The following is an 11,320-nucleotide window of genomic DNA, read 5'->3' as shown; positions in this document are numbered from 1 at the left end:
ATCAGTGAATGTATTCGGCGCATGCGCGTATCGCCCTTTAACCATGTGCGCGAACAAATCAATTAATATTTGATAAATCTTCGAATATCTCTTTAATATTTAATAATTAAATAATATATTATATAATTAATCAATATCAGATAATTTTAAACTATTAAGTAATGATTGGTTAGGTTGATCGATTAAAATGAGGTTATCATAAATTAAATTTAGATCTTTATTTATGATAGTATGACAGCTGTGTTATAAATTATTAATATTTCTTATCAGAATATTATTTTTTTAATAGTGTAATAATTAGACTTTGAGATTAATAAATTTGTAATCAATTGTTATTTTATATTACTTTGATATTTATATCACAAATGAGAAATGATAAATGTTATGAAACCGATATATATACATAGTGTACTTAACCTTAAAATTTGGGAAAGGTTACTTAATATTTAAAAATAGAAATAATAAATAATTCGAAATTATGGATAAAGAAAAAGTGCCTACTGTCTTCCAAAAGTTAACTAATTTTATGGAACAAAATAATCGAGCCGTTGAGGTAAAGTAATTTAATATTATATGATGAAAATTATTATAATATATGTTTTATTGACATTGACATTTTTCTGTAGTTTGTTAGTTATGGCATCACCGGAGTTGGTTTATTATTTGCGTTATACAAAATAAAGCCAGTACGTATAAAATAGTGTTTTTATGTGGTTTAATATCATTGCTAATTATATACATATATTTAATATTTATTCTTTTATTATCAACTAGTTTGCTAAATTTAAAAAACCATCCGATGTACCAAACCGTTTTCTGAAAACAACAGAATTAGAAGGGCGTGTAAAACGTATAGATCCAGCACACGGTACTTTACTTCTGGTAGATCACATACCTTTGCTACCATTTCCACGACTTGGCAGAGAGAAATACTTACCTATTAAATTAGCAGGAATTAATACGACTAATCATGGTAAGCGTTGTAATATATAATATATGTTTATAATATGTCTACGTTGTATACTATAAAATCTATTATATTACAGGCATTAGTTGGTTACAATGTTTGATTAGTGGAAAAAATGTTCAATTTCTTCCATTAGATAAAAATAAGAATTATTTAAATTGTATCGTCACATTTTCGGAAAAAGATCAGGTATTATAAAAAATATTTATACTACAATTACATTTCTTTATACTTATTAGTTATATAATTAATATGAATTATTTTTAGGAACGTACAAATATTGCAGAAGAATTAGTTAAGTTAGGTTTTGCTACGATATCTAATCAAGAAGATAATTTATTAAAGAATGAATGTACATTATTATATCATAAGTCTTTAATTCGAGCAGACAAATATGCAAAATTCAATAGAAATGGACATTGGCATTTTGTTAAAGATCCAACGCTCATATGGAAGATTAAAATATATTTCAGTGATAAATTAAAATCTTTATTGCCAATGTTTATAATAAAACAACTTAACATTTGAATCAGAGATTAATCCATACAGTACTTTAAATTTTTATACGCTTAATTACAATGTAATAGTAGTTCCGAAGTAACTTCATGTAAATCAATCGTTTATAAATATTATTATACAATAAAAAAAAATTAGTATCTATTATCATGAAAAGATAAATGTTTTATAATAATTATTTGAAAAAACATTATCATCTAATATAAACATGGAATAATAATTTTCTTGCAAAATATATCATTAAACGATATAATTATTATTTTAACATTATTAAAATGAATAGAAAAATATCGTATTCGTTTTATGCATAATAGTAATATTTAATATATGATTTAAAAATGAGACATGTATATATATATATATATATATTAACTATTTTAAATCTCAACGGGGTCTTTAGTTTCGTAGTTTCTCTTGAAACTACGTATCATCAATTACGCATCGCGTTTTAATAATTTGGCACAATAAACACAATCGCACTGCTTGCGATTCCAAAATGGTTATTAAAATATCACATATATATTTATACATATATATATTAAATTACTTCTACTGTTTATCATTTTACATTTTTGTTTGTTTGTTAAATACGCATTCAATTTCCTTGCATATTTTTTTTACAATAAAAATAAAATGTAAAATATTAATATCATTTAAAAATATAAAACATACATTCACATTTGATAAATATAAAACAATTCATACGGTAAATAAACAATGAAATTTATATGTTAATATTTCTGAAGAAATCTTTATAAATATTTAAAACTATATTTTCTTGACTAACCAACCAACATTATACAGTCAGTAGAAAATTAGAAAATATAAATCAACATTTATCTTTTTTTGGAACACATAACAGGTACGACGGATGTAATTCACATTAAAATTGTTAATGCTATGGTAAATATTCCTGTACAATGTTTAGTTATTTTTTTTCTCTTTCTAACTATTTCGTTCAATATTGCATATCATTTTTTTTTTTTTCTATAAATAGTTTTGCTTTTGACTAATGTAATCTTGCTTGTTGCGCAGCAGTTATGCTTATACATATGTATATATGATTTTTATGTATTACAGAGAAAAGTTTATAAAACAAAACACTTTCGCGTGCTTATTTTTCTTTTGTTTAAATATAAATCACAGTCTAAGATCATCTTTTGTCTTTTTCGTTTATTATACTAATATGGAATCATATATATATATATATATATATAATTAAAAAAATTAATATATTAACAATATTTTATGGAATGTTATTTAAGGGAATTGAGTACGTATTATTTTAAAATATCAAAATTTGTTTATAATTAAATCAACTTGAAACAAAAATATCAAATAACAACCCTGCCCAATTTAACTGTTTAAATAATATAATCTTAATCTTAATATTAATATCAGTATCAATATCTTATCTATTTTGGAATGTTATTATTAATATTATTATTATTATTATTATTATTATTTATTGTTTTAGGAGATTCATTATTACGAAGTTCTGGTGTTTGAACTTGTTGCTTTTGAGCTTCAGTTTGAGTATTTTGAACTGTTTGTTTGTTTACTTCTGGTTTTGTTTCTTTTACAGCTTCAGACTTAACGTCAGAAACTACTTTGTTAACTTGTACATTTTGTTTCGTGGAGTCTACTTGAATATTTGGTTTCGTTGCAACTGGCTTCACTGTTTCAGATTTAATTTCTTGATTGTTAGGTTTTGCACCAGTTTCAACATTTTGTTTTACAACAGGTTTAGTTGTGGTTACTTTTGGAGTTGAAGTTGTTTGAGATGCAGTACTTGGTTTGACAGTAGTAGTAGTAGTAGTAGTTGGTGCTGCTGTTTGTGTACTTGGTTTGACAGTTGTAGTTGGTACTGCTGTCGTACTTGGTTTAACAGTAGTTGTTGGTGCAGCTGTCGTTGTAGTAGTTGGTTTGACAGTAGTTGTTGGTGCTGCTGTCTGTGTAGTTGGTTTGACAGTGGTAGTTGGTACAGCTGTCGTACTTGGTTTGACAGTGGTAGTAGTTGGTGGTGGTGCCGTTGTACTTGGTTTCAAAGTAGTTGCTTTTTGCTGTTGAGTAGAGGCTTGAGGACTTTTTCCAGTTTCCATATTTTCAGCAGTTTTGGTTACAGGTTTAGCTGTTGTTTTAACAGTAGGAGTTTCTACAGGTTTTGGTGGTTTAATTGTAGTACTATGTGCTTTTGGAATTTCCTTTGTATCTTGTTGACTTGAACGATGTACTACTTTTTCCATTTGTGCTAAATGTGGAAAGGCTTGTTTCAATGGTACTCGAGCTACATATTTGCTATGTGGTGATCCAAGCCATAGATAACCATTGTGAACAAAAGCAGAACTTATCATTTTGATCCTTTCATCTGTCGCATATGCAGCATCAACAAGTTTTCCTGTCGCATCAAAATTCAATACTATCGACTTAGGTGGAAACAAGAAACTAAATGTTTCTAAAGAACCAATCGCATGAACTATTCTTTCAGCGAAAAAGTTTGGATAAGCATTTTGTATCCATTTAAATGGATATTCTATAATCGTTAAGAGTCTTACTATCATTTTTCTTATATTCGGGTGCGGCATTAATGTGTGTGCTAAATTAGGATTTTCCTCATCTATATAACTATATATACTAACGAAGAAGCCACCATTATTATCTTCATGTATATTATCTAATATACCAGGAAGACCTTCGTGTAATATTTCATGTTGTCCTGCTTTAGGTCCTTTCAAATAATATTTATTTATACGCGAAGATAACGATTCTACTACCAATAAAAAACTTTCATCTTTACTCAATTTAACTCCATTCGCAAATGCCAGATTTTCCATTAGTACTTCATTGGTCTTCGTAGCTGCATTATATCGAATAAGTCTGTAATTAATAATAACAATGTAAGAATATACACACATATACATATATTGATATATATATATTATAAAATATTATTAAAAACAACAAAAATTATACCTTCCGGATGGATTAACTAATGTTGTGTAGATTGCATCGTACAATGGAAAATCTGTGCTAGAATCTGTCCAATATATATCACCATTTTCTGCTATATCTAAATTATTAGGTATTTGTGGAACTTTATTATTTATTGGTTTAGATATGTCTACAATTTTTTGGTAATATCCTTTAGGATCAACCTTAAAAATACCCTTATAAGTATCGACAACGTATAAATTGCCTTTTTTATCAAACTTTAAGCCCAATATTTTACCACACTCGTGATACTTTAAGATTTCATCTAAAACGTTTTAATACATTTTATTAGATTTTGATATATATATATATATAATTATGCATACAAATAAAATAATATTTAAATACAATTTATTGGTAAAGGTAATGAAAAACTTGATCAACTTACCACACTTTCCACCAAATTCTACAAAAGTTTCCATTTTATTTTCATTAATTTTAACAACGTAGCCACCTTCCAAACCGGTATATAATTCTCCATTATATGAATCAAAGGCTTCGGGACCTTTTAACTTATCAACGTGCAATAATTCAGCTCCATTTAAACGATTATTAATATCTAATTTTCCACTTAGTTTAGTTGATGGTTTTATGCTATATAATACACATTATACACAAATAGATATATATATATATATATATAAAAAAAAAGAACAAAATATAGATATTAAAAATGAATGATATTATTACCTGTATTCAGAAAATGTAACATCTGGTGGAAGTCCAGGTAAAAACGTAATAATAGCTAAGAAAAGTGCGACATAAATGAAAACAGTACCCGTTTTTTTAAGGTACCCCATTATAGAGAAATGAAAATTAAAAGCAAAAAAAAAATGAAAAAAAAAAAATGAAAAAGACAACAACTAGAGTAAAGAACAAATTATATAATGTTACAATTATCGCCACGATATACTTTTTTTCTCTTTTAAAAAAACGTTTTATGATCCAGCATGCGTTGTTAAATTCTGCTTCTTAAGCCAATGAAATAAGAATTGAAAAAAAAAGGAGTAATTTATGTAACTGTTTCTTTAATCGTTCAGAATAACGGCATACTGTAGACTAATGGCGATAGGACATTTACCAACTCATAAAAATCTACTATTCATAAAAAAGATATTTTTAAAACTGCCACATTGACGGAAGTATCAATTAAATTGATTTCCGTTTGACGATACGCACACCTGTTATAATAAGAGACTTGTGTCAATATGTTTAAACAAATAAATGTAAAACTGTTATGTCATTTATGATACACGTTGGAACGTTTAAATAAGCCGCGATACGATTAAGCAATTATGTTCATTAAAAAATCATTATTCGGCAATTATTGTTACTCAATTAATTAATATAAATATTTATTAACGTTATGTCACAGTTTCGATATTATGCATATTAATTGTATTTTAATTATAATTGTGAAATGTATCACGTAGTAATATTATTTTTGTTGTTTTGAAAGTTGGCAACATTGCATCGATAGATATTAATAGAAAAATGGCGATTGAACAGAGTGACTTAATAATTCGTATGTTATTTGAATAAATTAGTGTACTAATAAGATTCTAATGAATTAATAATTATAATAATGAATAAATGCATCCAGTACATAATCTCTTTTTTTTTTTTAAATATATTGTGAAGTATTTTTATACGAAATAATTTCAGATGATTTAGAAGAACAATGTGAAGATGCAATTTTTGAAGTTTGCGATGCACGAGAACGTTATCCAATGTTATGTGCTGAAGAATTAGAAAAGTGTATTAGGTTAACCAATGAAATACAGGTTATAATTACTTGTTGTTTTTTTCTTAATACAAATATTATATGTTCATAAAATATTATTAAATAATTAATTTAATATGATACGTATTACAGACTGCAAAAGTTGTCCAAAATATTAAAAAATTTAACGACATAGAACCTTTGACGGAAGAACAAAACGTCATTTTATATAAGGAATCAAATAAACAAAATTATCCATTTAAATGTAAAGGTGTAGTGATAAAAAGGATGAAATGTAAATTTGACAATTTAAAGATGGTCGTTGAACAATTGAAAAGGGAAAAATATTGTGATATAAATAAACTATTAAATTCATAATTTTTATCATATAATTCATATTTCATTATAACAGTGTTTAAATAGAAAAACAAAAAAAAACTATTGTAACACAGGATATACATTTGTATTGAGTATCATTTAATCTTAATGTTATATAAGAAAAAACACTCTCTAATACATTTATTGAACATACTGCTATTAAAAACTATTGTTTTTTTAATGTTGACTACATTTCATTTTATTTAAATAGGCTAACGAGGAACTATTGCCTATAATACTGGAAATATTTTTTACGTTGATACGTTTGACAACAACTTTAACACCTCTTGTAATATCTTCTATAAACTTCAACATTTTAATCCGTGTATCGTTATTTGTAACTACATTATTAGTTTCTAAATAAGATCTTTTTGTAGAAGACAAAAATTGCTCATTACAATTATTACTATGCTCGTTGTTTTTATGTTGCATTAAATCCTGATAAAATTCTTCCGTAATATCTTGCAATTTGTTATTAGGCACGCGAGAATCTTTTATCTTAACTAAACCAGTAGACATCTGTGTATCATATTTACAATCTTTTTCTTTCCCTTTTACGTTTACCATTTTTCTTAATCGATGAATATGTTTTATATTTAATTAATGGTAACGTTTCATCATTTGTCATTGTTTCAAAACATTGTTTCTTAACGTTGTCAGTATCATGATTGTCAGATCTTTTTCTTTTTCTGTTTGGCATTTCTGTTTCTTTCACTACTGCAATATTCGAACATACGGTTGACGTATCAACATTATCCGTTGTTTGAATATTATCAGTCGGTGACGTTGAATTTTTGTCTACATTCAACGAATCAGTCTTAAATGTATTAACTTCTAAATTTGTCGATTCATTGGATGACATTGCAATTGTATTATCTAACGATGTATCCTTCAAATTAGACTTGCTAATATTTATAAATTCATTATTATTACGTTTTGATAATTTGTCTTGGACTATTTTTTGTAAGCCAACTGGTATTTGATCTATCGTTATAATTTGATCAGAAATGATTTTTGGAAAATTAGAAGTACTGTTTGAACTAGTACTTTCTATACTTTCAGAATTACTATTATTAACAATTCTATTATTAATAGCATTCTCCGAATCATCGAGAGTTGATTCTTCAACTATAGAATGATTTGTGTCATCGAGTCTTCCAGTAGAATTCAATGTTTCATTAAAATCATTGTCAGATTCGTTATTAGAGGATTGTATTTTAAAAGAAACATTATTTTCTTTCATTTTAATATTGTTCATATTTGATTTGTGTTCATCATCGTACTGTAAACATGATTTGCTCGATGTAGGAATATCTTGTAAATTAAACATAAACATGGACGGATGCATTGTATTAATCTTTGTGTCCATACATTCATTATTATCCAATGATACATTATTATTATTATTATTATTATTATTATTATTATTATTATTATTATTTGTATTGTGTACTGTACTTTTACTATCATCATTATTTTTAATAGTCTCTTCTTTAGGCATTTTAATCATCTTTACTAAATTTTTTAATTTCAATAAACTAGAATTTACCAAACACTTTTCTCCATCTTTAGTTTCAAATTTTTCCGAATTTTCTAATACTTCATCTGTATCCAATTTTGTTTTTCGTTCTACAACCGATACACTATCTTGATCCTGTTGAATCATAAGCATACGACCTTTCATTATTAAATCAGTAATGTTAGAAGATTTGATTACATTATCGTCCATCTTTTTTTCAGATTCTTTACATTTTTTAAATTTATTATTCTGATCTTTAATTGGATTCTTGTAAGTGTTGAATAATTTTGTTGAATCAATTGAAAGTTCTTCTTTTGTACATTGTTCTTCATTATTTTGTGCCATTTCAGGAACTTGATTTTTTGTACAATTCTTGAAATTTTCCGTTTTTACTTTAGTTATATTTTGAATATATTTATCTTCAGACTTGGTTGTAGAATCTATGGTTGATTCTTCATCTATTGTATTCGATGATGGACATTTAATTATTTTCTTCTTTGCACTTTCTATTTCTTTTTCTATTAAATATTGATATGGTAAGTTAGCGGAATCTATAATACCTTCATCGTTTGAATTAATTATACTACTTTCTTGTGTTATAGTATTATCATTAAATTCATTCTTATCTCTTGTTTTTGTCTTATTTGTTATCGAACAATTATTTGTTTTATTTACATCTTTGTTTTCAATGTTAATAACACATTCGCTAGTCGAAATATTATTAGATAATTTACTATCGTTACATTTGATTGTATTTTGTATTTTTGTCTTATCATTCGTAGTATTTTCATTATTTATGTTCGACAAAGCTAAATCATTTCTATCATCATTTATATTTGAATGATTTATATGTTTATTCGTATCCGTAGCATTGACTTTTAATTTATAACCATTTGAATTTATTCTTTCCGTTTTACTTTCGCTATCTATATATTGTATTTTATTTCCATTGAGTTTTCTCGATTCGTAAATTTCATCATCGATAATTTTAATGGTTAATACAATTGCTGGTGAAACTATAGAAGCTCCATCACGATTCTTAAATTTAAGAGTTGCAAACATTTTATCTTGACGAGTCCACGATGTATGATCTATAAAATAATTGTTAAAGAAACACGTAAATAATATTTGCTATTTCTTATTAATTTACGAAGTATTTATCAAAAGGATACTGTAAATAACGAGAATATTTTTGGTAACAAATTGTTGTCCTAGTGATGGTTGATTTTTAATAATTCTTCTAATAACTTTCATTAATTCTTTTCCATAAATGAATTCCTTAATATCTCTAAAATGAAGAGAGAGAAAAAAACAAAAAAAAAACAAACAAACAAACAAAATATAAATGTTAATAAAATAGAATCAATGTTATTCATTTACATGCAATTTATTTACCTCATCGTACGATGATACATAAAAGTAAATTTATAAATTTTATTTCTATGACATAGCCAATAAGATCCAGGTACAGTTAGTTTAGATTCCTCGTGTTGCCCGAGCAAATCAAATTCTTTAATTTTACGTATATGTACTCCAAGCATTTTCTCTCTGGCAATAGATTTTCAAATAAAGGAACCAATTTTATCTGATTTCTACCATTGACTGATTCCTTTACTATGAATGTTAAATAATATAAAACTCTTTGCTGTAAATAATAAGTACACATATAGTATATAATATTTTTGAGTATAGATAGATGTTTTATCAATTATTTATTATTATTATAACTTACTCTTATAATGACTTCGTTGATAAATAAATCTTCAATAGTATCCCAAGGTAAGAACGTGTACAAGTTAAAACTAGAGAATCTTTTCTCTATAGTTATGTGTATACCAATTGATGGTACTACCAATAATATATCTAAATCAAATCAAATGAAATATTTCATTGTGCATTATATATTTATACATTGAAGAGGTTAGTACACGTATTATAAATGATAGAATTAAACAAACCCTTGTTTGTTGAAGTAAGGTAATTTTTAACATACAATATTAAAGATAGAATTGATATAAGAAAAGGTATAATACTATCAAATGTTATCCACGATAATAACGTTATACAAACAAGTAAAATGCTGGAAATAACAACATTTACTGGCTCGTCATTGTATAATATAAATTTTATAACACCGTAGGATTTAAAGTTAGGGCTTGTACAGCCTTCGCTTAATCCTAATTTCTTTCCATCTACATTTCTAAATGAAAGCTTTGATGTATCAATGCTTTCTGAATATTTCAATGACATTAAAGATAACTTTTAATATTTTGTTTAAAGCATGGAATATATATATATCTTACAAAATTTGACAGTTCATCAAATTGATTTTTCTATAACAAATTATGTCAACACTTCAATTACATATTATTAATAACTCAACGTACTGTTATTTAAATTTTGTTAAAATAACTTATTTTACAATATTATTTATGTTTACAATTACTTAAAAACCTTAAAACGATTAAATGTATCACACAGAACATTATTAAAATCTATTGAAAAATGTTACTGTGAAGTAATCGAGTCGCCCATCTTGAATGTACAAAAACAAGGTTAGTACTGACAATAATTATCTCTATTTAATTTAATATTATAAAATATATGTTTCAATATTACAAATGAAAATGTTATTATATAACAAAATTTAGAATATAATTTTTATATATTTTTAATAAATAAAATATAATCTTACATGACTAATTTGAATAACGGCGTTCGCTGATTTGCTATTGGTAATTTAATGTAAAGTAGCCATAACGATTAAATGGACCAATGAAATCGTTCGGACGAATTTCAAACAAATGACAATCAAAAATAGTGATATATGCAATTAATCATGTCTTTTTTATTAACGAATAATTAGAAAAAAGAACATAACGGATATAAATAAAAATGGTATCATTAAGTGGGTGTATTTGTCTATTGATTATTTTATTTGTATTAACATTTTTATCGTGAAGTAAAAACAAAATAATACAACAACAACAACAAAAAAACCCAAAGAAAACGTTTAAGGACGATATACATCGAACATAGATTCCTTATCGCAAAATCATAGAGTTTCTATAGAAATAAATGAAAATGAGTAATAGAAAAAGAAAAAAAAAAGAAAACAAAACAAAAAAAAATAAGAATAGAAAAAAAAAGAAAAAAAGATAGATGCATAATAAATACAGAGAGAAAAGAAAAAAACAAGACAAGGACAGAAGAATATTATATGCGC

The 11,320-nt window shown here is 25.6% G+C and overlaps 4 protein-coding genes across 4 annotated transcripts; 2 read left to right on the top strand and 2 right to left on the bottom strand.

Moving 5' to 3' along the window:
• The first annotated feature begins 411 nt into the window (after positions 1-411).
• LOC107067349 (mitochondrial inner membrane subdomain organizer) lies at positions 412-2,477 on the top strand. Its single transcript, XM_015322777.2, has 5 exons — positions 412-553; positions 627-686; positions 775-973; positions 1,047-1,156; positions 1,235-2,477. Exons 1-5 carry the CDS (start codon positions 479-481, stop codon positions 1,493-1,495), a joined length of 705 nt encoding a protein of 234 aa, XP_015178263.2. The 5' UTR covers positions 412-478; the 3' UTR covers positions 1,496-2,477.
• Positions 1,286-5,695, bottom strand: LOC107067309 (adipocyte plasma membrane-associated protein Hemomucin). The gene is made up of 4 exons (XM_015322698.2): positions 5,165-5,695; positions 4,863-5,068; positions 4,457-4,739; positions 1,286-4,360 (listed from the first exon to the last, which is right to left on the bottom strand). The coding sequence occupies exons 1-4, from the start codon at positions 5,272-5,274 to the stop codon at positions 2,899-2,901; spliced, it is 2,061 nt and encodes a 686-aa protein (XP_015178184.2). The 5' UTR covers positions 5,275-5,695; the 3' UTR covers positions 1,286-2,898.
• A 147-nt stretch (positions 5,696-5,842) lies between these two features.
• Positions 5,843-6,754, top strand: LOC107067310 (uncharacterized). The gene is made up of 3 exons (XM_015322699.2): positions 5,843-5,999; positions 6,140-6,258; positions 6,351-6,754. Exons 1-3 carry the CDS (start codon positions 5,969-5,971, stop codon positions 6,573-6,575), a joined length of 375 nt encoding a protein of 124 aa, XP_015178185.2. The 5' UTR covers positions 5,843-5,968; the 3' UTR covers positions 6,576-6,754.
• Positions 6,573-10,662, bottom strand: LOC107067234 (uncharacterized). The gene is given in 6 exon segments (XM_089173788.1): positions 6,573-7,124; positions 7,126-9,185; positions 9,267-9,382; positions 9,490-9,739; positions 9,827-9,957; positions 10,398-10,662. Coding segments are annotated over 4 exon segments (2,694 nt in total). The 5' UTR covers positions 9,636-9,739; positions 9,827-9,957; positions 10,398-10,662; the 3' UTR covers positions 6,573-6,752.
• Positions 10,663-11,320: the final 658 nt, after the last annotated feature.

Source organism: Polistes dominula, unplaced genomic scaffold (assembly GCF_049000335.1).
Source record: "Polistes dominula isolate Pdom_NZ unplaced genomic scaffold, Pdom_raw_medaka contig_75, whole genome shotgun sequence".
NCBI lineage: Eukaryota > Metazoa > Arthropoda > Insecta > Hymenoptera > Vespidae > Polistes > Polistes dominula.
Note: the sequence above shows the minus strand (reverse complement) of the source record. Positions and strands in the feature narration are given on the sequence as shown.